General features: G+C 40.7%; 1 protein-coding gene across 4 annotated transcripts in view; it reads right to left on the reverse strand.

The window, feature by feature from the left end:
- ANAPC1 (anaphase promoting complex subunit 1) overlaps nt 1-23092 on the reverse strand; it is a 99455-nt gene extending 76363 nt beyond the window's left edge. For 2 of the 4 annotated variants that reach the window (XM_004707932.2, XM_045287103.1), the window contains exons 1-13: nt 22886-23092; nt 19567-19803; nt 17050-17211; nt 15417-15468; nt 15142-15242; nt 14468-14550; nt 14038-14111; nt 11980-12125; nt 11523-11740; nt 10747-10956; nt 5245-5340; nt 1822-1912; nt 1644-1709 (exon numbers count right to left, since the gene is read on the reverse strand). In XM_004707932.2, the coding sequence (XP_004707989.1) occupies nt 1644-1709; nt 1822-1912; nt 5245-5340; nt 10747-10956; nt 11523-11740; nt 11980-12125; nt 14038-14111; nt 14468-14550; nt 15142-15242; nt 15417-15468; nt 17050-17211; nt 19567-19779 (1512 nt within the window). In that variant the 5' untranslated portion in view covers nt 19780-19803; nt 22886-23092. Of the gene's footprint in view, nt 1-1643; nt 1710-1821; nt 1913-5244; nt 5341-10746; nt 10957-11522; nt 11741-11979; nt 12126-14037; nt 14112-14467; nt 14551-15141; nt 15243-15416; nt 15469-17049; nt 17212-19566; nt 19804-22885 lie in introns of those variants that run through there. The other 2 variants (XM_045287104.1, XM_045287105.1) reach the window with 2 other exon arrangements.
- Between the last annotated feature and the right edge of the window lie 4023 nt (nt 23093-27115).

Below are 27115 nucleotides of genomic sequence, written 5' to 3' on the forward strand. Positions count from 1 at the left end.
GTGGATTTGTTTCTCCAAAGTACCAAGACTAATACAGGCATCTACCAAAACAGTTATTAAAGTAAAAATGTTTAACAGGGTACCTAAATCAATTATATTTCTATATACTACCAATGAACAATTGAAATTAAAAGCATTTTTAAAACTGCACCATCTACAGTTTCACACGACACAATGGAATCTGTAGGTATTAAGTACAACAAAACATGCACTGGACTTGTACATTGAAAACAACCTACCAGCGAACGAAATCAAAGATCTAAATAGTTATGTTAATGGAGACGCATTGCTAGAAATTATTCAAACTGGATATAGAAACGGATATCGAGAGGCCTGGCAAAGGGGCAGCAGGAGCACTGTCAGGCCACAAGGATGACAAGAAGCCCCTAAAATAACCCAAGAAGCAGACCACGGAAATGGACAAGGAAGACAAAGCTTTTAATCAGAAACAGGAAGAAGAAACCCAAGGAGCTAAAAGCAAAGCCTGAGGGGAAGGGCCCCCAGGCCACAGGTGGAATTAAGATGACCCTTGATTCCATCCCTGTGTAAACATCTTGTTATAACATCTGTTGCCACCTATAGTTAGAACGAAGTGTTGTCTTAGAGCCTGCTCTATGTTTAAGAACAAACTTCTGTAAAAAAAGGAAAAAGCAAAGGATATAGAAGGAAAGATACCACTACTGATATAACGTGAATCTTGGGTGAGAGCAGAGAATACCAGAAACATGTTTACCTGTATTTTATTAACTATACAAAAGCATTTGATTGTGTATCTCATAGCATATTATGGATAACACTGGAAAGAATGGTGATTTCAGAATCTTAATTGCTCTCATGTAGAACCTGTAGACAGATCAAGAAGCAGTCATTTGAACAAAACGTGTAAATGACACAAATATGCTTGCTGAGAGCAAAAAAGCCTTGAAGTACTTATTAAGACCAAAGACTCCATTTTTTCAGTATGAATTACACCTCAACTAAAGGAACCAAAATCCTCAAAACGAGACCAAAAAGCAGCATTGTGAGAAAGAAAAGATTGAAATTCTTAAGGATTTCATTTTACATGGATCCATAAACAACACCCATAAGTAGTCAAAAATCAAACCGGCGGTGTATTGTAATTGGTAAATCTGCTATAAAAGTCCTCTTTAAAAGCAAAGAGGTTATTGAAAAGCAAAGATGTTACTTTGAGGACTGAGGTGTACCTGATCTAAGCCATGGTATTTCCAATTGTCTCACATGCATGCAGAAGCCGGACAATAAAGACGACTAAAGTAACACTAATGCATGCTAATTATCGTGGTGGTGAAGAATACCGAATATATCATGGACTTCCAGAAGAACAAATAAATCTGTCATAGACAAAGGATAGCCAGAATCTTCTTTGAAAGTGAAGGTGATAAAATTGTGCCTCATGTACTTAGATCATGCTATCGGGAGGAACCAGACCCTGAAGAAGGACATTATCTATTGTAAAGTAGAAGGTTGGCGAAAATCTATTGACACCGTGGCTGCAACAGTGGGCTCAGACACAGCAGAGACTGCGAGAATGAATGGCAGAGGACCATGCAGTGCTTCATTCTTTGTGGCTGGCACTGAACAACAACGTCGTTATTTAAAGCAGTCAGATCACAGATCCTTACCCGAACCACTCCTGTGTACAGCACCAGGTTTCCACTGCCTTCTAGGACCAGCATGGTGTCTATCTTCTAGAGAACAAAAAATCATGTTTTCATCTGGGCAAAATAAAAAATTTTCTACTGAAAAAAACTGATGAACTATAATGATTTTTAACTTTTTAATCATTGTGCCCGCATTTACCTCTACAGGTGCTGCATCCTTGGCCTGTATGTTGGTGACGGAGCCAAAGATAAGCTGGGTTTTATCATTACTCTCTTGAAATTTCACACAGCTAAATATTAAAATAGGAAAGTAAGCAAATTATTGGCACATGCAACAAACTTTAAGGATCTCAAAGGCACTATGCTGAGTGTAAAAAGACAACCTCACAAAGTTAAATGTCCCTAATTGGGCACTTATGACCTAGTTTTTATTCAGCCCTTGATGACCCAGACAATCAGGACTTTAGACTCAGTCACTTCGAGGTGTACAACATTCTTCATAAACACACCCCTAGATTCGATTTGGATCCCACTAAGCGAACTGGACTTCACCTTGAACACACGGAAAACAGATGAAAGGAACTGAAATACTCCATGGGCCTAAGTCCCTAGTGTGAGAGGAAGCAGGCGACTACTATCACAAGGCTATGTATAAGGAGCTCACTGAACTTTGGTTCAAAATTCTTGCCTTGATGGTGCCCAATCAATGCCTACCATATATGTGCTATTTCCATACTCTAAGTCTTTTTATGACATGGTTAGTACAGTTCTACTTTTGTGAATGAGCATTATTAAAAGTTTCACCCTATTTCCAACCCTCATTGTTTGTATAAATAGTGTCTAGTCACTAAGTTATTCCTCTATAAAAATCAACAATTGATGTATTTTGGCTGAAAAAATTGTCCTATACATGTATACTTTCTTCTTCTTCTTTTTTGCTTGTATACTTTCTTTTCCTTGACAGTGTTTTAAATTCTATACCACTGGCTAAATTAATAGTATATCAACAGAACTACCATATGCCCTATGAGGCTAATTTATAATGTCCTTCAACAAAATAATATTGGTTCCTTTAAAGTGAACAAGGGACATATATAAACTATAGACATACAAATGCATTTTGAGCTCACATTTAATTGTAGCCCAAATTTAAGAACAATTAATTCTTACGACATAGCCCAGTTCAATACCTACCCTCACTAAATGAACATTGAAGATACGGGTGCTATAGCAAAATGTAGTGAAGAAAGCAGATGGTGCCCGGCTACCACAGAGAATAGAGTATGGAATCTTTTGTGTTTTGTTTTGTTTTTGTCTGGAATCCTATGGGCTTGTCTTAAAACAAACAGCCATTTAAATGAGAAGCACAGTCTATGTGATCCAAGAATTATAAATAATAAAAACCAAACCCAGAGTAGGGAGCAGTTTTAGAACATACATTCTGAGCAAGCAATTTGCAGAAGGCTGTGGATGGCAGTGAGAGCCCAAAGCCCATTTGCAGGGTACCCTGTGTGGAGGAAGTCTCTGGTGAATCCCCTCTCACTACACACCGGGAATGGGAAAGGCCTTGCTATCAGAAAGAATATATTGTAAGGTGGATGACTACCCTTGTAGTTAGAGGTTAAAATGTGACACCTTGTCATTGATCTCCCTCTTGATACAATGTGTAATGTTCCAGTTTTTAATGTTTTCTGCTTTATTGTCAATAGAGGGCTTTCACTGCTTCATTCTGCTGTAGTTGGGCCTTTTGTGTTTTGTTTTACTTTTGTATGTTTTCTGCAGATGAAACTGAATAGGTAAACCTGCAGAGACAGCACCTGGATTAATATTTTCAGAGGGACACAGCAAAGGAGGCTGAAGAGAAGCGGAAGCTAACAAGGCTCACCAGGAAGAACGCCCTGGAATTCATAGTGGTGATGGCTACACAACTCTTATGGACGTGACTGAACTACTGAAATGCATGACCTGTAAAGTGTACCACTGAAATTGCTACACAAATTGCTACAAAACATAATTAGCATATACATAGGATTCTTAAATGACAAATTTATAGAGACGACAAAGAGATTAGTAATTGCCATCATTAGGGAATGAAGGGGAGAGGAGTAGAGTATAGTAAAGGGGGTAGATTGTATGCGGGAAATCTCTGAGGTAACGGCAAAAGTTCTCTATCTTGATTTTCATATTTACACAAATGTACACACGTGAGAAAATCATAACCATTAACATACACAAATAAGTGGGTTCATCTATACCTGACAAAATATGAATAAGGTCTATGAATCACAGTGGTGTTAATTTCCTGATTTTAATAATGTACTACAGTAATTTAAGATGTTACCCCTGGGGAGAAAAGAGTGCAGGCTACATAGTACCTTCCTGTGCTATTTTGCAACTTCCTGTATTCTGTAATCAATTCAAAATAAAAGAGAAAAATGGATAAAAGATTTGATTAGACATTTCACCTATGAGATAAATAAATGGCTAATAAGTACACTTGAATGTATTCAACATCGTAAGTCATTAGGAAAATGCAAATTAAAACTACAACAAAATAACCCTTCATGTCCACTGAGATGACTAAAATCATAGTGAGTAACAATATCCAAAATTGTTGAGACTATAAAGAAAGCAGAGTCCTTACCATTGCTGTTGGAAAGTTAAAGTAGTGCAGCCTATCTAAGAAATGATGTCAGTTTGTTAAACTGTTCCACATAAATTTACCATTTGACCCAATAGTTCCGCTCCTACGTAGCTATCCAAGAAAATGCGACCACACAGTTGACCCTCTGTATCTGTGGGCTCTGCCTCTGTGCTTTCATCCCCCTGCAGATCCAAAGTATGCCAGGGGAGGGAGGGACGCAAGGAAGTGCTCACCGCAATCCCCAAAGGCTAAGGGGAGCTTAAAGTGCTATTTACATAGCCAGCTAGTATAAATAATCTACAGACTATTTAAAGTAGACGGAAGAATGTGTGAAAATATGATGCCAGTTTAGGGCAAGAGCATGAGCATCCGTGGATTTTGGTATGCACAAGGGGTCCTGAAACCAATCCCCTTTGGATATCGAGGGAGGCTCATGTATCGGCACCGACATTTTTGCTAAAATGTTCATTGCATCATCAGTCACAATGGTTAAAAGAACCAAATGCCCATCCACTTATGAATGGATACACAACATGTAGTGCAGTTAAACAACGGAATACTACACACTACAGGAAGGAATACTCATACACTTTATATAATATGGTGGATCTTTAGACACATTATGCTAAGTGAAAGAAGCTAGATACAAAAAAATACATATGATATAAATCTATTTCCATAAAATGTTTCACAAAAGGCAAATCTATGAAAACATAAGGTAGATGACTGGCTGCCTGGGAACTAAGACTGACTGCAAATGGGCACCAGAGACCTTCTGAGGGATGACGGGGATGCTCTACAACTAGACTATGGTGACAGCAACACAGCTGCACAGTTCTGTAAAACTAAGTGAATTGTGCACTTAAACCAAGTCAATATTGACATGAAATTCATTTCTCAGTAAGTCTGCTCTACAAGAAAAAACAAAAACCAGCCTACATTACTCATATAGAATCAATGGAAAATACATGCTCTTACCGTAACTGGAGCTGAGATTCTACTAAAAAGCACAAGAACTTTTGCCCGCATAGGTCAGATGTAATGAAAACTTTTGAGGCTTGTGAATTTTTCTCCCTGCAATAGTTCATTTAAAAAAGTAATTGTCAGCATAGGTCCAGATATCAACCACAGCAACTTTGGTTAAAGTCTTTGAGAATATTCTGCAGGATATCTAAAAACTACCTAGGTCAAACAATAACTTGAAGATTAAAAAAGAGGGGGGAAAATTCTAATTGACAGATGGCAATTCTCGTCCTACACTAAGAGTACTAAAATATGAAGATGAACTGACTATCGGATGATATTAAAGACATTAGTCCTTGGATGGGTGTAAAATTACATTATATGGTGAAACACAAACACTGAGTTATTTAAGGACAAAACGTCACAAAGACTTCCTTTTCCTTAATAAAGTTGAGCAAAATCAAAACTCATACTTGGCCAAGACACTCTGTCTAGGAAGTTTGGTATCTCAAATTCATGCTCAGGAACATGCCATCAAATATTGTATGTACCTGCGTTTACTTGTGCCGTTCCTACTGACTTTTTCCACCCTCACTTCACTCTTGAGAGTCTGACCTGCTCAGCCTGCCACCAATGACCTCACTGAAAATCCAGTGACCTGTCTCATCTGCCATACTCTCTAACACCTGGCAACACTGACGTGGCTTTCTTCTTGATAAGCTTTTTTCAAATCATTTTATTGGGGGCACATACAACTCTTATCACAATCCATATATACATCCATTGTGTCAAGCACAGTTGTACATTTGTTGCCCTCATTATTCTCAAAACATTTGCTTTCTACTTGAGCCGTTGGTATTTCATTTTTTTCCTTCCTTCCCCCACACTCCTTCCCTCAAGAACCCTTGATAATTTATAAATTATTATTTTTTCATGTCTTACACTGACTGTCCGATGTCTCCCTTCACCCACTTTTCTGTTGTCTGTCCGCTAGGGAGGTGGTTATATGTAGATAATTGTGATCAGTGTCCCCTTTCTCCCCTACCTTCCCCTTCTGGTACCACTACTTTCATTATTGGTCCTGAGGGATTTATCTGTCCTGGATTCCCTGTGTTTCCAGCTCTTATCTGTACCCATGTACATCCTCTGGTCTAGCCGGATTTGTAAGGTAGGGCAGGAAACATTAAAGAATTAGAGAAAAGTTGTATGTTTCATCAGTTACACTGCTCCCTGACTGGCTAGTCTCCTCCGTGACCCTTCTGTAAGATGTCCAGTTGCCCACAGATGAGCCTTGAGTCGCCACTCTGCACTCCCCTTCATTCACAATGATAGGATTTTTTGTTCTTTGATGCCTGATACCTGATCCCTTTGACACCTCGTGATCACACAGGCTGGTGTGTTTCTTCCATGTGGGTTTGTTTCTTCTGAGCTAGATGGCCGCTTGTTTGTCTTCAAGTCTGTAAGACCCCAGATGCTATATCTTTTGATAGTCAGGCACCATCAGCTTTCTTCACCACATTTGCTTATGCATCCACTTTGTCTTCAACAATTGTGTCAGGAAGCTGAGCATCATGGAATGCCATGATGTGGCATTAGAACAAAGTGTTCTTGCATGGAGGGAGTACTTGAGTAGAGGCCCAATGTCCATCTGCTACCTTAATACTAAACATGTGTGTGTGTGTGTAATAGATCTATTTCCCCATCGTCATATATAAATATATTTACATATCTACATGTCTGCATTTAGACCTCTATAAATGCTCTTTGCCTCCTAGTTCTTTCCTCTGTTTCCTTTTACTTTCCTCTTGTCCCACTATCACGTTCAGCCTTCATTTGGGTTTCACTAATTCCTCGGTTACATTGCCCTTGATCAAGCCCTACCAGGCCTCCGAGATGTGCTCTTTTTGTGTGCTGCAGGGTGGACCCTCAGGTTTCCCCCGCCTGACTCTCTTCCTTCATCTTTTTGCAGCTGGTAGTTATCTCTTTCCAACTGCAACATCGTATGTTGTCAGGACTTCTGTTTCTGGCACACCTGACTCCATACCACAGAATTTTAACTATTTGGGGATCACAGACTCCTGTGAGAATCTAAAGAATGTGAAAACCTCATCAGGAAAAGCCTTTACACACACACAAAAAAAAAATGTAAAAAAGATAATGCTGTTGTTGTTAAGTGCGGTCAAGTAAGTACTGACTCAAAGTAACTCCATGCAAAAAAAAAAAAGTGAAACACTGCCCAACCTTGCGCCATCCTTACAGTTGTAATGCTTGAGCCAATTGTTGTAACCAGGAGTCAATCCATTTCCTCAAAGCCCTTCCTCTTTTTTGCTGGACCTCCACTTTAACAAACATGATGCCTTCTCCAGGGACTGATCTCACCTGTTAACATGTCCAAAGAACACACAACAATGTCTCACCATCCTGGCTTCCAAGGAGCATTCTGGCTGTACTTCTTCCAAGACAGATTTGTTTGTTCTTCTGGCAGTACTTTCAGTATTCTTTGCAGCACCACATTCAATGCACCAATTCTACTTCAAATTTCCTTATTCAGTGTCTAACTTTCACATGCCTGAGACGACTAAAAATTCCATGGCTTTGGTCAAGCACTGCTTAGTTTTCAAAGTGACACCCTTGCTCTTCAACACTTTAAAGAAGTGTGCAGCTGATTTGCCCAGTGCAATGTACCATTTGATTTCCTGACTGCTGCTTCCAGGAGCATTGATTGTGGATGCAAATAAGCAAATAGGTAAATTCCTTAACAACTTCTGTCTTCTATTTTTTCATGCTGTTATCTATTGGCTCAGTTGAGGATTTTACTTGTCTTTTAATTGAGTTTCAATCCATATGAAGTCATGGATCTTCATCAGCAAGTGCTCCAAGTCCTCCTCACTTTTATCAAGTAAGGTCATCAGCATAGTGCAGGCTAATATGCCTTCCTCCATTCCTGATGTCATGTTCTTCCTCATGTAGTCCAATTTCTCATATTTTTCTGCTCAGCATACAGATTAAACATGTATGGGGAAAGGATACAACACTGACACACACCTTTTCTGATTTTAAACTACGAAGTTTTCCCCTGTTCTGTACAAACGACTATCTCTTGATCGATGTACAGGTTCCACGAGCACAAAAAAGACCTGAAGTTACCATTCTTTGGAACGTCATCTAGTTTGCTTTGATCCAATGCCTTTGCATAGTCAATAAAATACATGTAAATACTTTCCTGGTATTCTCGGCTTCCAGCTAAGCTCCATCTGATATCAGTAAAGACATCCTTCATGCAAAATCCACTTCTGAATCCACCTTGAATTTCTAGGAGCTCCCTGTCAATGTACTATTGCAACCATTGTTGAATGATCTTCAGCAAAACTTTATTTGCATGTGATACTAATAATATTATTTGATAATTGCAGGCTTTTGTTTGGTTATCTCTCTTTGGAATAGATATCAGATATAGATCTCTTCCAGTTGGCCAGGTTTCCAGATTTCTCTGCATAGGCAAATGAATGCTTCCAGTGATTCATCAGCTTACTGGTATCCCATCAAATCCTAGAGCCTTGCTTTTCACTAATGCCTTCAGTAGACTTTGCACTTCTTCCTTCAGTACCACTGGTTCTTGGTCATATGCTACCTATTGAAATGGAAGAATGTCTACCAGTTCTTCATAGCACATCTACTTTTGATGCTACATGCATTGTTCAACATTTTGCCCATAAAATCCTTCAATATTATAACTCAAGGCTTGAATATCTTTTCATCAGTTCTTTAAAGCTTGATATATTGAGTGTGTTCATCCTTTATGATTTAAGCTCCAGGTCTTTTCACTTCAATATAATACTTCACTTTGTCTTCTCAAACTGCCCTTTGAAATTTTCTTTTCAGTTCTTTTACTTCTAAGCTGCTCTACATTCAACGGTGTCAGAATCTTTTCTGACATCCACTTAGAGTTTTGCTCTCTTTCCTGTCTTTTAAATGACATTTTTGCTTTCTTCAAGTATGGTGTTCTTGATGTCATCCCAAAGTTCATCAGGTCTGTCATTAGTGTTCAATAACCCAAATCTATTCTTGAGATGTCACAGTAAATCAAGTGCGTATGCTCATAGTTGTATTTTCGTTATCAAGACCTTGTTTTCATTGTCTTCAACTTCATCCCAAACTTACATATGAGCAATTGATGGTCTGTCCCACAGTCAGCCCTGGCCTTGTTTTGGCTGAAGATATTAAGCTTCTCCATCATCTCTTTCAGCAAATGCAGTCAATTTGGTACCTGTGTTTTCCATCTGACAAAAACCACGTATATAGTTGTTATGTTAAATGGTACTGACAATGAAAACGTCATTGATCTTGCAAAATTCTACCATGCGATCTCCAGTTTGTTTTTGTTTTTTTTTTATTGTTTTATTAGGGGCTCTTACAACTCTTATCACAATCCATACATACATCAACTGTGTAAAGCACATCAGTTTGGTTTCTATCACCAAGGCCATATGTTCCAACTATTGTTCCTTCCTCTGTTTTCAACTTTCACATACACAATACTCAATACAAACACAGAATTTTAATAAAACTCATGCAACCATAAGCTCATTCATGAGATCCTACTGCCACCCACAGCTACACGTTGCCCCTATGAATCTGGCCTTTAAAGTATTTGATTCTAATTCACCTCTCTTGTCTCAATCACCACTGATAAGCTAACAACTCACAAATAACATGTTTACTGCTCTGCTCTTAACACTGGGATTACAATACCCACATATGGACCTCTAACTGCTCTCCTGAAATAAGACAGGCGCAAAAAGGATCTTCATAGTGCAATTTCCCTCTGTGCTCACTCTTTCTAAGCTTTTTCCCTTTCCCCTGTGCAAGCAAGGTGCAGGCACTTATAATTCTCTGAATTCGCTATGCACTCAAACTTGTGAACTTTAGTTCTCCACCATGTACTCCCACTTATTTATCATTCTAAAGCTTCCTTGTGTCACCACCCTGCAGAGTTCGCTCTCTTTAGAGAACAGGGACAGTGATGCACTTACCTGTCAAACCCCAGGCATTTACAGACACTGGCAAATGGCCAAATGAATGAATAAATGAAAACTTAAAGAGAACATAAAAGAAGGGTCACATCAACAGGAGATCTGACTTACGTTTTCCAAAATAGAGTTGACACTTAGGTAGCACACAGGTAAAACTTACAAAAACTATCATAAAATCCCAAGTTTCCTAGCCTGAAAATTTTTATTTTTATTTTTCCTAATCCAAACAGCAATTACCTTTAATCTGAGAGATCATTACTACTAAGCTACTAAAGAAATACCAAATGGAAAAAGTATGTTTCGTGATCACTTTAACTAAGAACATTAATATCTTCAATTGAAACTGAAATGGCTTTAAAATATATTCCCAAGTATTTGTGTATTTATAACTGATCATTAAAGGAACACTTTAAACAAAATATCAAGTATTTTCCAAAGCTTTTACCAACAGTTTTCTTTAAATATAAACATATACATTTCAAACCTTGTACTAGTAATCGCTTCTGTCCACAAATGGTCAATGCAAAGTTCTGGAACGATTGGCTCTGTTTCTGGTGCAAGAAAGGAGTCGTTCGAAGTACAGCTTGGAGAATGAGAAACACTGTGTCTTTTCGGAGACTGATTATGACTGGAAAGGCTGAACCTCTGCACCCCGGAAAAGGAGTGCACTCCCAAGGCCGGAGAATGCGCACGGCTGCAGAGTGAAGCAGAGGAGAGTCCATCACGATCAGAGACGCACACCTACACCCCACACAGGCCAATGTTCAATGTATGAGAGCATTCGTGGAAAAATCACGTCTGAAATACAATTTAGTTCTTGGTCGTTTTCTGCCTCAGAAAACTTAATCATTTACATTATGACACTCTAAAAAAACACTCTCAACTATGTTCCTGTATCCTCAGATATACTTGTATCTACACAGTATGCGTGTGTGTAGACACACACACACACATTCTTTTCTTAAGAAAATCAATACAAATACCAAAAAAAAAAATCACAATAATTTTTAAATTAATATTCATCAAACTACTGCCACTTAGTTATAGAAATGAGGCAACCAGACATTAGCAACTTCTAAATATGATTCATCAAAGAAAAGTGGCACAGAAATATGTAAGTCTTATAATAAAGAACGGCAATTGGATAACTACTTTCCTTAAAAAAATGCCCCAACACTATCAATAGAAATCCTTCAAGACAGAAAAGCAAGTTAGGCAATATGGCATCTTATTTTGACGATGTCCACCTTCAGTTCCTACCTTAGCGCTGCCATGTTGGAAATGGAAGGTGAACGTGAGTGCAGGCTGGGGGATGAGGCAGAGCGGCTCTGGCTGTGAATGGAGTAATTCTGGAAGGGCGAAGTCACAGGAGAATCTCCTTTGGAGAGGCTTCTGAGGTGAGCCGTGAGGGAGCTGCTAGTGGCCACATTCTGGGGGGTTCCCCCCTGTTCGGAGAACTTTAAAACAACATTCTCTTCCTTAAGTCAAAATAAAGATGAGGGGAGAGGGAAAACCTCTAATTAGGTAAAGGAGTAATTTCCTTGAGGTTAGATGCCAGTTACTTCAGAAACAAAAATTCTCCTTTCCTAGAAAGCTCAATCTACAATTATACCACAAATAATTCTTCCAAAAACAAGGGAAATTAACTACTGTGAAGTATTAACAGTATTAACTACTGTTTCATATTGAAAAGATGTGGTTTAGCCTTTATCCTTACCTCTGGTTTGACTCTCCGGAGAGCCCATACAGAATGCAAACCTTGAACCGTGTCATAGGTCATGACAATGGACGGGTCAGTATTGAGGGAAACAATTTTCATTGCATGATCGACAACATATTGCACTCTTGAAGAACCAAAAAGACCTTAAAAACACAAAATATATAATCAGGTATAAAACGAAAGACTCCAAATTCTTATAGATAGAAACCAAGCAAATTAAAGTGCAAAGTACATTAATATATTACATAATTAACTTTTGAAACTTTAGTAAAGTTGCTTTGGACATGAACTTCTTTAAGATACCTTAAAGTTGAGAGGGTTACAAGGTTCAATTACACATACAGATAGTTAAATGCTTTCATTTAACTTTGCACTGATTCTTCACTAAGCCCCTCACCCACCAGTCAAAAGCAGGTGCAGGTCCATGATTCCTTCACAGTCAACTATTCTACCAAGTTTGCCTTCTCTACTAATTCTTTTCTTCTGGATAGGTTTCCAGAGGCTTACGTAACAGCTTCCTAAATGCTACTCTCTGAATTAGAATACTAGAAAACAAAAACATGATTCTCTTGTAAAATAAGTATGCTATAAAGAAATGAACATCATCCATAATTCCATCATCTCAAAATATCAACTCTTGATATTTTAGAGATTTTTCTTACAGCTTTTTGTCTATACCCAAAGATGCCTTCTCTGATTTTGCAAAATATTTACAATTTGGTATCCTACATAATATTAAAATAAACTATTCCCCGGGGTATTATATGTTATTCAAAAAATAAGATAAATGATAGTTACAGACAGTCTCATTAAAAAATAGTTGTCTGCAATTTGTACCAACATAAAAGAGATAGAACATAGTCAACAAACTTTTACTTTTAAAGGTAAAAAAGTAAATATTTTAATCTTGATGAGCTACATATTCACTCTGTCACATCTATTTCTTTTTATCTATAACTCTAATTTAAAGAGGTAAGAACCATTCTTAGCTTGTAAATCTGAACTTACTCCATGGGCTCTAGTTTACCCAACAAGATTTCACAATTTGTATTTATAATAAAGTCCTAAAACTAAAATTGGTCAATAAATACAAATATCTGGTTAATCATTACATCTTTATTATAATAACCTATCATGTTTGGCGTTATTATTTCACTATAATAGCCTATCAAAGTCACATTTAAATTTAAAGATAAGCATCTAGAACTATTTGTACAAAAAAGTCCCAGAAAATTATGCAATTGTGAGCAAAAAAATAGAGAAATATATCCAACGCCACCCTATGGCCGACATTTTTTTCCCTAAAGAAAACAGTATTAGCTTATCCACATATCATTCATTTACTTATTAGAGGCTGAAGAACAGTCATCTATACACAGCTGCCAAATCTATTGCCATAAAGGTGATTCCACTCATAGCAACCCCATAGTACAGAGAACTGTCCCATAGGGCAGCGGTTCTCAACCTGTGGGTCGCAACCCCTTTGGGGGTCAAATGACCCTTTCACAGGGGTCACCCGATTCATAACAGTAGCAAAATTTCAGTTATGAAGTAGCAACAAAAACAATGTTCTGGCTGGGGGGGTCACCACACATGAGGAACTGTACGAAAGAGCTGCGGCATGAGGAAGGTTGAGAACCACTGCCACCGCCGGTTTACAAGTCTGTAATCTTGACAGAAGCAGGCTGCCCTCTCTTTCTCCCGTGAAGCACATGGTGGATTAAAACTAGCAACCTTTGGGTTAGTCCAACACCACACCCAACCACTGTGCCACCCAGGCACCCTGACTCATCTGTAGGTCACTAAATACGTTAGCATTCACAACTGATTTATTTATAGGGAAGACTCTATTTTGACTATACTTAAAGAATAACTATTAAACAGTTAATATTACGGTATTCAAGAAGTTATTTAACATAAATTAACTTCAGATTAAAAAACATTTTATAATGCATAAATTAATTACTTTTCTAAAACAAGTAAATGTTGGTAAATGTATTCTTTATGTCCTCCTCCCTCCCCCACAAACACAAGATGTGATAAAAATACACTTACTTCCAGATTTACAAACAAGAGGTGTTATTTCATCTAGGGGATGCAGCATGCTGAACAGTGTAGGTAAAGGTTTTCTAGCAGTAAACAAATAATCAATCAATCCATGGCCAATACAAAAAGTCATTTATGCAAAATTTGTATTTTCTTTGCAAATAAATATATTTTCCAGATTAAAAAAGCAACCAGAAACCTGAGTTCTAAAAAAAAAACCTTCCAACTTTTTACATGCCATCATTTATTGTAACATTACTTCATTCCTACAAAGCTCTCCTCTTTTCATGTAGGGTAATGCTGTAAACACACACCACACACACACACAAATAGCACACACACACACACACACACACACACAAATAGCACACACACACACACACACACACACACACAAATAGCCCAAGCAAAGATATTCTGTACTCAGTAAACTGAATACCTGGGTGGAACTGGAGGCATCTCATGGGAAGAACTGCTCCGTTCAAACAACAGTCCATATTTGGTGGGCCAAACATTTGCAACCTATAGGTAAAAAAAAAAAAAGGGGGGGGGGGGTCAGGAAGTTGGAGGGGGAGGAGAAACTACCACTTAATAAGGACTTAAAAAGTAATACCACTGTTAACTATATTTTTAAAAACGAGCAATCTTAAAATGCAAAAAGAACTTGATCTGAAATCCTTGCCAGTAGCTAAAACCGCACCCAAAATGACAATGTAATAAAATCTTACAGTAACATTAGGGATAGAAAACATAGCAAGAAACAGGAAAAACGCTAGTATTTAATATAACCAAAAGTTTCTGACATGTAATGTAAAATGACAGTTGCCTCTCAGAAAAGTTGTTGTTTTTTTTTTTCAGAAAAGTTCTTATAATCTTTCCACTTATATAAATTAGCTAAAAGTTAAGATATAATCATCTTACATGTTTTAAAATGTCATAATTCACTTAATCAGCTTCTCTGCTTTTTATTCAAAAGACAAAGGGTAAATCCCTATAGTTATTTTAAACAAAAACCGCATTCTTAACTACAATAATACATAAGAGTAGAAATAACTTTTAAACTAACCCACTCAAGAATGTTTGCTAACACAACATGAAAACACTCAAATTTACCTGAAAAGGTAAAGAAGCTATGTAATCTTTTCCTTCTATGCTATGCATGTTAATACAGGAGCTTTGCAATATGCATATGCATTTTTCCACTTCATCACTACCTGAAAAAAACAGGTACAAGTTTATGGAATTTTTCCTAAGGAGTTCAACCTAAAAAGCACAAACTCATATATAACAAAAATATTAGACTAAACCACAAGTGAGTGGCTATCTTGAATGAAGAAGAAAATGAAATATTTCAAATCATAGGGTAAAATAAAATTTCAGAAACTTACTGTATGCCTTTTCAGACTTATCCTGTGATATAATGAAGTCACACCATAAGGCCTAAAAGCAAAACAAAATGCTTACCTAAGAAAATTATATCTAAATAATAACCCACTAGCAATAAGTACCAGAGCCAACTGCCATGAGTCCCCAACTCATAGCTCCAAGTGTCAATTTTCAGTCCAGATAACCAGGCATTTCTTCCAAGGTACACCTGGTAGACTCAAGGCTCCAATCTTTGGGCTAACAGCTGAGCACAGTAATAGTGTGTACCATCCAGCAACTCCCCTCAATACTCTCTAAGTAATAGAATGGCATCAACACACTCACATAATAATTTTCCCTCCTCCCGAACTCACCATATGCACCGTAAAAACCAAGAGTGGAAACGAGATTAGACTACTTAATGATCAAGATCAACTATGTTTGCAATTGAATTTTATAAAGAAAGGGAAAAGTTGGGTTTTTTTAACTACTAAATAGTCACTCTGCAGAAAAACTGAATTCAAACGCAGACAGGCCTCAACTTACAACAGGGTTCCCTTCTAATATAGTTAAGTCAGTTCTGATATAATGCAATGCTTTTACATTTTCTTAAGTCTTCATTATTATTGCCTTTTACTATCACTGTCTTTATAAATCTAATATGTACTTACATTTGGGGGTTTGCAACATAACATATAAACTTACAGATGTATTTTGATACATGCATATACATCTATCGTAAGAATTTACTCCAACAGTGAAAAAAAGTTGGATAACATTGGCATTTTGTCAGTTGGGGTCATAACTCCTCGTGTGGAAGGTTCTGATTATCTGGATTATCCCTGGGAATAAGGCTATCATTTCCAGTCAGAGGCATCTCCACAGTACTATTTTATTCTTCACACATTTTACAGTAACAGTTCACTGCTTCCTGTATCTGCCTGTCAGCTTTAACAAATATATCAGCAGCTGAAGCTTCTGATTTAGTTCAGAAAAAACTTCACCTGTCCTTTCACTATAGCACTTTATGTTATCAGGAAAGGACACATGCTTGGTAAAGGGGAGGAGCCATGAAAACAGGCAGACCCTGGACGAGCTGGACGGACACCGTGGCTGCCACAGTTGGCTCAAACCTAAGAACAATTGTGAAGATAGCGCAGGGCCGGCCGTGTTCCGTTCTGTTGAGCACAGGGTCACTACGAGTTGGAACCAACTCAATGGCACCTTACAGCTCCACCCTCTTCCTCATTGTGGCTTTCCTTGTCAGCCTTTCTTTCCCCTTCAAAATCCATTAAATTCAGATCTTAATTCTGATCATAAGTTCGGCTACTTGCCATTCTTCATGATCCGTGAGCCGTTCCACATCAGCAGTACTAAGTTCTACATTCTTGGTCTTGCCATGTGGACAATTTTCCACCTATCTCCTCCATCATATTATCCTGATCCAATGCTTAGGACGTGTTCACTCAGCAATGTTTCCCTTATCTCCCACATGCATTTCCCCATACCTTCCTTCCCTGTGTATCCTGGGTCTCTACTACCTGTAAGGCCTTCACCTTTTATCATTTTATCATTTCTGTTACATTTGAATATGAACATTTTTGGCTTTTTAAAGTGTCAGATATTTATAGAACCCTAAAATTGCCATCAACTCACCTGTTGCACAGGACTGTCAACGGTAAACGCTTTGTAAACAGCCAGTGCCTGGCTTTTGCTTCCTTTGCTCCAGATCACCATATTCCCAGCCACATAGAGTTCCTCGTCATAGTCCACTTCTTCTCCAATTTCACTTACACCTTTCCTTAACTGCCAGCTTTCCTTAAAAATTAACACATGCATTTTTTTCAGTAGCATGAAACAAGATTTATTAATTAAGCCAAACTCCCCAGATTACAAGTCTCTCACTGTGCCTTTACCTATCACGGCCTGAACCAAGCCAGACGGTTTAACGTCAGCAATAACTTAATGGATGTGTGTGTTCACCTTACAGAATTTCATGAACAAGGATTTACTCAGTAACTGTCTATCTTAAATTACTAGAGATATATTATACTACTATACTACTCTATCAGAAATATAAATAAATTATATCATCTAGATTAAAAGTGAAAACTTTAAAACGCTTGGGAGACTAAGAAACCATACTGAACAAGGGTTTTGGTGAAGAGAAGTGAAGTGCGATGTGGATCACCAGGAAGTTTCTGCAATGGATAGATAGGTCCCCCCTTTTTTTTAAATACATCATTTTATTGGAGGCTCTTATAACAATCCATACATCAATTGTATCAAGCACATTTGTCCATATGTTGCCATCGTCATTTTCCAAACATTTACTTTCTATTTGAGTCCTTGGTAACAGCCCGTTTTTCCCTCCCTACTCCCTCCACCCCCTGACCCTCATGACCCCTTGATAAATCATAAATTATTATTTTCATAACTTACACAGTCCGCTGTCTCCCTTCATCCACATTTCCACTGTTCATCCCCATGGGGACGAGGGTGATCGGTTTCTCCTTTCTCCCCCATCTCCTCCAACCTTCCCCCTACACTCATGGTATCGCTACTCCCATTATTGTTCCTGAGGGGGTTATCTGTCTGGATTCTGTGTGTCAAGAGCTCTTCTCTGTACCAGTGTACATGCTCCAGTTTAGCCGGATTTGTAAGGTAGAACTGGGGTCATGATAGTGGGAGGGGGAGGAAGCATTAAAGCACTAGAGGAATGTTGTGTTTCATTGGTGCTATACTGCACCCTGGCTGGCTCATCCCATTCTTGTGACACTTTTGTGAGGGGATGTCCAATTGTCTACAGTTGGACTTTGGGCCTCCACTGTGTCCCCCACCCCCGCTTATTCAAATCCATATGATTGTTTTTTTTCAGGTCTTCTGATGCCTAATACCTGATCCTGTGGACACCTTGTGGTCACACAGGCTGGTGTGCTTCTTCCATGTGGGCTTTGTTGCTTCCCTGCTAGATGGCTGCTTGTTTAACTTCAAGCCTTTAAGACCCCAGACACTATATCTTCTAATAGCCGGGTACCATCAGCTTTCTTCACATTTGCTTATCCACCCATTTTGACTTCAGCTATCATGTGGGAAAGGTGAGCATCACAGAATGCTGTTATTATAACAAAGTGTTCTTGAGTTGCAGGAGGACTTGAGTAGAAGCCCAATGTCCATCTGCTACCTTGATACTTAACATATAAATATATGTACACAGACCTATATCTCTACCGTTATATATTCATATATATACATAGACCTAGACCTCTATCATTACATATTCATATATTTATATATATACATGGCTATATTTATACCTTTATAAATGTCTTTTGCCTCTTAATTCTTTCCTCTATTTCCTTTTACTTTCCTCCTGTCCCACTATCATGTTCAACCTTTACTCAACTCTCTAATTCCTCTCGGCTACATTGCACTTGATCAAACCCCACCAGGTATTCAACACCCTCCTCGTCAGTGACTTTAAATTTCTTGTTGTTCCCTTTTCCTGGGTTTTTGGCTCCCCCGTCCCTTTTTCCCACCTCCCCCTCTCTCCTGTCCCCCCAGAACCATTGGTCCCATTATTTTCACCTCGGGATGGTTTATCCTGCCTATCTTATAGATCTAGACAGATTTCTCTCTTGACAACATGCACACACCTCCCCCTGCCCTACTCATTGAAAGAAATGGAAGAAATCAAATTCTACATATAGACTATCCCTCTGAGATACTGGAATGCAAAGGGACATAGGAAAGAGAGTGAGGTGGCAGGAGTGATGACTTTCTGACACACTGATAACCCAGGTCTCTAAGAAGGGCTATTTCTGCTGAACTGCCAGTTCTTTTCTCCTCTGAAAATTTGTGTGGATATAGCTAATCTCTCCCATCTAACTCTCAAATAATACAAAATACAGTCAGTATACACTAATAAGTAAAGAGGAAGACATTTTAACGGGAGCACAATCCAGTGCTGAGTTTGATTCTTACCATAAAATCACAACGAGTTATATATGTCAATATAAAGTCATTAATTTAACCTTGATGGAGATGGCCAAATTTTAATCTCTACCGTACAAGTAGCATTATACTCTTGTCCCAGCTATAATTTTAATGGGAGCCTTAAATTACAACTAGATTAAACCACTCTATAAAAATATGATCAGAAATTAAGGGAACCTTGTGTTTTTCGTGAATGGTGACCTCCTGAAGGGACCCCACCAGGCCGGCGGCACCATCAGAGGACCATAGCTCGGAGGCTGGCTGCAGCTGGCGAAGCTGAAGGTTCAAAGCACTAGGATGGTGCTTGCAGTGGTCTCGGCCAAAAGGAACAAAGTCCTGCAAATCCCTGGCTGCAATCATCGTTGCCCTTTCTTCATAGAAGTTCGACATGGGGTCCAAATATCAACATTATTTCTGTGTGAAGTCAAACACAGTCTGGTGAGCTTCTAGAGTCAAAACCAGGGTAAAAATACCTACAAGTTTACAGACCAGTCATCAATCCTCAGATGAGTATCAAATAATGCTATCATGTTGCATAAGTCATGGTTAACAACGAGGAACATTTCTGGTTTAATTCTCATAGTAGATGCAACTACAGCCACATTCTAGTCACAAACTGAAAAACAGATGGTGATCACTGTAGGAAATGACAGAGTTGAAACAAACACGCGTGTCCCACAGCAACTATCCCATAAGGTTTCTCAGGAAAACTAAACTCACTGCCAGAGTCAATTCTGACTCATAGCAACCCTATAAAACAGGGTAGAAATGGCCCTGTGGGCTTTCTGAGACTATAACTCTCTACGGGAGTAAAAGCCACATCTTTCTCCCTCAGAGTAGCTAATGGTTTCAAACTGCTGACATTATGCTTAGCAGCCCACTGTGTAATGCACTATACCACCAAGGCTACTGCTACAGGACTTCCCAACATTAAAAGTTTCCTCTGTTCAGATTCAAAACACACATCTAATGAATCAATGGCATTTAGGATGAAAAAAGAAAAAACTGAAAAAAACACACCTCACTGCCATCCAGTCAATGCTTACTCATTGCAACTGTATAAAGCAGTGGTTCTCACCCTTCCCAATGCTGCAACCCTTTAATACAGTTCCTCATGTTGTGGTGACCCCCAACCATATTTATGTTGTTATTCCATAGGTGTAATTTTGCTACTGTTATGAATCGGGCAACCCCCAGAGGGGTTGAGACCCACAGGTTGAGAACCGCTGCTGTGAAACATGGTAGAAAGCCCTTGTGAGTTTCTGAGACTAACTCTTTACAGGCTAGAAAGCCCCACAAATACAGACCCAAGAGTGGCTGATGCTTTCGAACTGCTGACCTTGCATATCGCAGCCCAACACATAACCACTACCCTACCAGGGGAGAGGGCAAAAAGCAAAACAAAACAGATTATTCTTAATTCATCCAAGGTTGAGCTACAGCTTCCAGTCAAACAGCCCACAAAAATCCCATAAACTATCAAAATGCCAACAGTAATTCTAATGCCCCAACCTCATCTAAATATAGAACTATACTCAATCTCAATCACTAGTCCAAACCCAGGGGACCCAATCATACATAACTCTAGACAAGAAACAGACGACTTATATCCATCTGACTTATAGCTGATTTAATTACCCCACCTTTTAATTAGCAGGAGCCATTAAAGAGTTTACTACAAATATTTCCACAGTCCTATAGTAATTGACAGCTTGTAAGATTCTGACACTGCCTAATGTGGTATACAACGTGAACATCAACTCTGCCTGCACCAGGACTGCATTAAAAATTGATTTCCTGGCAACACATTGAAGCTGCAATCCTCAAACACAGAAACCAAAACGCTTCAACGTCAGCACCGCAAGCCACTTTTAGAAAGTGTGTTTGAAACAGTGCTCACAGTTAAGAGGTTTAATTACATTTGACCTCAATTTCTCGTCCCGGGTCTTTTTTGGCATCTGGAGTTTTCTTTTAATGTGCTGCACAAACATCTCAATGCCGGTGCAGTTCCTGGCAGTTCCTTTGGGGTAGTCATTTCACTGTGAATCCAACGGCAGTCCTGAGAGATCCGTTCAGCACAGAACACGTTACTGATTTTTGTTCTTTTTACCTCACTGCTAGAAATCAATATTGAGAACATTTGAACCTTGGACATAGGTAAAATATTGCCTTATAAAATTCCTGAGGAAATAAATTTCAGCTGGTCTTTCTGAGACAGATTAGGAATGAGGCTGGATTCTCCCATGACCATTTTTCAAGTTCACAGGGCTTGGAGGCATTTTTACAGATAGGCTCAATCACACCCTATGTCTAGTTAACATGTAAGCTTGTAACGCATTACAACAGCCTGCATTATTTTCAATTTTCTTCTCCCCCTGCAAGGATATTGTTGTTTTTTCTCCCGTCAGAGTAATGTGTTTGAGTTCCACATCCACCTGCCAGTTTGGGATGAAAGCCTACCCAGAAGCCTTTACTTTGAACTTCATTTTTGAATACTGGTTGCACGTGGGCCTGATTACCATAACCCCACCCAGGTAGGCCCAATTCCCAGAATTCTCCACCTGTTATGAATACACATGATGTCTTTCCCGCCTCAATGCCCTTGTCCTTATAAACCTCTCCTTTGCTCCAGAAGACCATGGGTGGCCTGCAATGCCTGGGGTCCCCCTGCCATGTCTCCCTTTACACGGTAGTTCTCTACGAAATGTTCTGGCTTGGCTCCCTGCCTCATTATTCTTAACTGGCCAAGGATAAGAACCCAATCCGTGGGGCAATCCTGCGACACCCTGATTCCTACTCAAAATAAAAACCAGGCTCTAGGGCATCGAGTGGATTCCCACTCACGACGACCCTACAGGGCAGGGGAGAACTGCCCTGCGGGTTTCCGGGGTTGTAATGCTTTAAGAGAATAGAAACCCTCGTCTTTCTCCCAAGGAGCGGCCAGTGGTTTCGAACTGCTGACCTTGAAGTTAGCAGTCCAACATGTATCATCCCACTTTGCCACGAGGGCCACCGGCAACACATATAGCTAGCTATACGTCAGAGTGCCACATTTAGAGGAACATGCTGTAAATAAAAAACCGTTCCTACTATGAGACTAGAAGGGCGCCCTGGTGGCCTAGTGCTTATGCACTGGGCTGCTAACCGCAGGGTCAAACAGTTCGAACCCACCAGCCGCTCGGCGGGAAAATGACGAGGCTTTCTAGTCCCGTAAATTGTGACAAACGTCTAGCACCTATGCGAGACTGGAGGATGTACACATAATGGACTCGAGATGCGTCTCGGCAAAATGGCAAAAACTTTCTTGGCCTCTTTGGCAGGCGATGAAGTCAAACAAGCTAAGGACCCGCTCGGCGGGCTGGGAGGAGCCGCACCCCGGAGCACGGCCCGCGAGGCCCGCCCAGGGCTGCTCTCCGCTCTCGCAGCCCTCGGGGTGCCCAGACGCCGGCACGTCGCGGCGGGGGGCTCCGCTGGCTCCGCAGACCCGCGCGCGCACCTGTGTGACTCGGGACGCGGCGGGCGCGGCGAGCCCCGGCTGCTCGCCGAGCGCGCGGGGGCCGAAGGGGCCCGAGGACAGCGGAGGGTCGGTCGCGGTGACTCCTCAGCCGCCGTAGCTTCTCATCCCGCTCACTCCCCAACTCCGGAGGCGACAGGGACTGCAGTGACCGGCGCGACAGCTAACGGCAGTCCAACGTGCCGGCGGCCCGTTCGGGGAGACGTTCAAATGGACGCGACCATCTTGACTTCCCGTCTTCCCTCGCGCCGGCGCGGGGCGGGGCGGGGCGGGGGCGGGGCGAGGCGGGAGAGCCGGGGCGGGGCGGGGATCCCGGGGCAGGAGAGCGGCCCGCGGTCCTAGCGCCTGCGCTGTTGCTTGAAGATTGCACGTGCCTACACCTAGCCCCTTTTTACCTTCTCTACCTGCCTTAGGAAGGAACACAGAGCCCCAAAGCCAGAGTTCCTCGCAGAATGGGACCCTCCTGACTTCGATTGCTGATCTTCCCTGGATCATGTCCCCAGGATCCTGCACTGCCACCTCTTGGTTTTGGAGCCCCGCTCATTCTGTAATAGTGAATCTTAGCCCTTTGCGGCTCAGTCACAGTGGATGCAAAGTATGGAGGCCCTTACAATAGATGTAGCATTCCTGAGGTTCGAAGATGACTCAGAGACCCACGTGTTAAGAGCGTCATCTTTACCTTTCTCTCCCTATCTGTGGGTTTTCCTGTACATTATGTAGGAACTAGAGCTCTAATCCCCTATGAGAAATGTGGATGGTGAAAGTGTTTTCCGATTGGCCACTAGCCTAAAGTTGATGGTTCCACCACACCCAGCAGCACTGCGGAAGAAAAGCCTGGTGATGGGCTTCTTTAAAAGACCCCAGCCAAGAGAGTTCTTTCTAAAGCAGCTCACAACAACACTCTCCCCTTCACAATCTGGCAAGATAAAACTATTGACGTACGGCCTAGCAATAAACTTCATGTTCTTTACCCAGACATGTAAAGTTGGCTGGGACTTTAGAACGTCTCTGAAAAGGTGTACTGGGAAGGCGTAGATGCAGAGGCTGTTTGGTATAACCAAATCCCTCTTTGAATCTGGTTCCCTGGTTTGTGTTCTATGGGTCCTGGGGCAACCCAGTTAATTTGGCCTAATAATGTCTTTAGTACTTCTGTTCTACTTCGTTGTTGATTACATAGTGCCTGTGGGGTCTTAAAACTTACTTGAAGACATCCACAGCACGATTGGTCTCTATTCACCTAGAGGAAGAAGGTTAGGAATAGGAGGATGTGGAATGTGTGGCTCTTGCCCCTTTGAACGAACGACTGACTCCTTTGCCATGAGATCTGACAAACTGAATGGTACCTGGTTATATTACTGTTTCCATCAAAGATTTTATAGAAGAATCCTGGTGAAAAAGAAGAGACTGTAGGACAGAATTTTAAATTCTCCTGGAATCTAATTTCTGAAACTGTCCGTCTGAATGAATTCCTAAAACTTTTGCCCTAAAATAATCTTTACACCTTAAACCACAAATTTCCCCTGAATTCTTCTTAAAGCCAAACAGTACTAAAACCGGTAGTTTAGCTTTACTAGTAAAGAATGTCTGCCGTGAGCGCTATGCTTTTTACAAGTCTAATGGTTATCGACTTGATGACTGTTACGTTTGTTGTTAAGACTGTAGAGTCCAGTGCGATTCACTGGGACCCCGTGCACAACAGAACGAAACACTGCCTGGTCCTGAGCCATCCTCAGTCATTGTTATAGTTGAGCCCCATGTGTCAATCCATCCCAAAAGCCTTCCTCTCTTTCACTGACCCTACACTTCACCAAGCCTAATGTCCTTCCCCAGGGCTAGTTTCTCCTGCTACCATGCCCAAAGTACGTGGGATCACACAGTATGTGGGATCACATTGGTAACAATAACTTAAAGGACTTGATTAGGAACCTTAGGAGGTAATGTGTGTGTGTTAATGGGGGGAGGGGGGGAGGACTCTGAAAAGGAGGGTGAGAAGGATTACATAACTCATGAATGTCATCAGTGTTTTTAAATTGTACATGCAGAAACTGTTGAAATGGTGTAGATTTTACTTTGAATATTCTCAACAACAGATACAAAATAAATATAATTTAGAGGGCGGAGAGTGTCTTCTGGGGTTCCTTAAGCATACTTTGCATGTTGCGCCCTTGCTGCCTTGGTTCATTGCTATCACTTACAATGTCGTGATGATTGTTAGGTTTTGTGTCAACTTGTCTGGGCCAAGATTCTCCATGGTTTGGCCTAGTTATCCCCCGTGATATGGCCTCACAGAATGGAATCAACTCCATGATGGAATCTGCTGTGAGCTGCCAACCCGTTGGGGGAGGACTGGAGTAGAGTGCATTGCCTCTGCTGTGGGCAACTAACACTGAGGGAAATATGATGAGGACTATATTTCCTAATGTATGACAGAGGGACTCTGGAGAGCTAGTATTCCACAGTAGGAAAATCACCACTTTGGTTAAGTTAGAGTCCAAGTACATTATCCTGCTTTAAATAGCATCCCCACAGATTCTCCCCTAATAGCTATGCTGCCTTAAAGTGAGCACATGGTTGATTTTATCTACCTATAGAAGCAGACACCCTTTTGCTGTCTCCTCCCACCATGTCACATCCCCCTCATGCCTTCCCCCAATGCAGGTATTAGGTTTCCTCACCAGTGAGCTCAGGGACCTTACTGTAATTACCACCCACCTTGTGACATATGTAACTACTGAATATGCATGTTTTACAGCTACCTATAAATATCCCAAGATAGTAAAGATTCACTCTCTCCTCCCAGTTCCACATGGACCATCAAGAGGGGCTAAGATGAGCATGCTACCATAAAATGTGTCTGACTCCTTTATTGTACTCTCTCCTATCTTTCTGATCCTCTATGACTTTACTTTAATCTTTATATATTATAACCATACAATTGCGCCTGCTGACCCTCCGGTTGTTAGAGACTGGTTTCCTCTGACAATTACTCAGATTACAGCCTTAATGCACCTGAAAGAATGTTTTCTTGGGGGTATGGCCTAATTCCTATATAAGTCGCTGCTGTGGGGAAGCTCACCTGCTTCTTGCTGATCTGGTTTCTGTATCTGGCTTATCAACCTCCAGTTGTTTGGATTTGAGCCAATGACCCATCAGACTGCCTACTGACCCAAGCAGCCATCGGCAGTCTGCCATTTCACCTGCTGGTCTCAGATTCGTCGGCAGCACAGCCTGACCTGCTGATCTTGGCTTCATCTGCCTCTGCATCCACCAGCCTATAGTCTTCCTATTTCATCTTCTTGTTTCCTGCCTAGTCTTCCTGGTTGACCTTCCTGTTTCCAGGTTCACCAACCCATGAAGATACAGAGGTCAGGAGAAGCCTTCAACCTAACATCTGACCATCAGATTTGAACCAGACTGGACTTAGCACTTCTAAAATGTGTGAACCAATTTCTTAATATACATCAATCAATCTCTCTCTCTCGACTCCTTTGCTCCCTTACTCCTTCAGCCTCATCTTATATAGAACTATGAGCAGACCTAATCCTTTACCTTATATTAAAATATCCCCACACTTCCTTGACTCAAGGATACAAATGAGGTCAAATTAACCATCATTTCCCCAATGGTCAAATCTTACCCCTATGTATTCGCCCCCATAGGATCCCCTCACCCTACAAAGTCTCCTTCTTCCTGCACTAAGTATTTTGGGGATAATCTTCATCAAATCACATCTCAGATGTCTCTTAGTCCCTTTATGTTAGATTTTGGCATCTCCTCCCACTTTGGCCAACACTGTAGCCAGCTCACTCCAAGGGGCACCCATTGTTTCACTAACCCTGTCAGTCCCACTAGTAGTCATTCACCATAGAGGGCCAGACCCTCTCCCTTGCCAACCGCCATGAAGCCAGACCAATGAGTCACCCTCCATAGGACTCAACCTGGGCTCCCCTTGCCTCCACACAGTGTGGGGCCCAAAGGCATAGCCTAAAGTGTAGAGAGCAATCTGTGATCAAGGCAAATGTTGGTCAGTCGAAATAAACAGGAAGAAGCCAAATGTATAGAGTCCCTTTTCCTCCCACTCTCGTTCTCTATTCTAAATGTTGGTACCTCTGCACACTTGCCAGGACATGTTGTGAAACCGCAGCCCGTGCACTACTTCACGTGCTCCCCAGCCTCATCTTCTCCTTTCTTACATTCTCTCCATCCTGAGAT

The sequence above is a fragment of the Echinops telfairi genome, unplaced genomic scaffold (genome assembly GCF_000313985.2).
Source record: "Echinops telfairi isolate 266 unplaced genomic scaffold, ASM31398v2 ScPeMD7_11;HRSCAF=52, whole genome shotgun sequence".
Classification (NCBI taxonomy): Eukaryota; Metazoa; Chordata; class Mammalia; order Afrosoricida; family Tenrecidae; genus Echinops; species Echinops telfairi.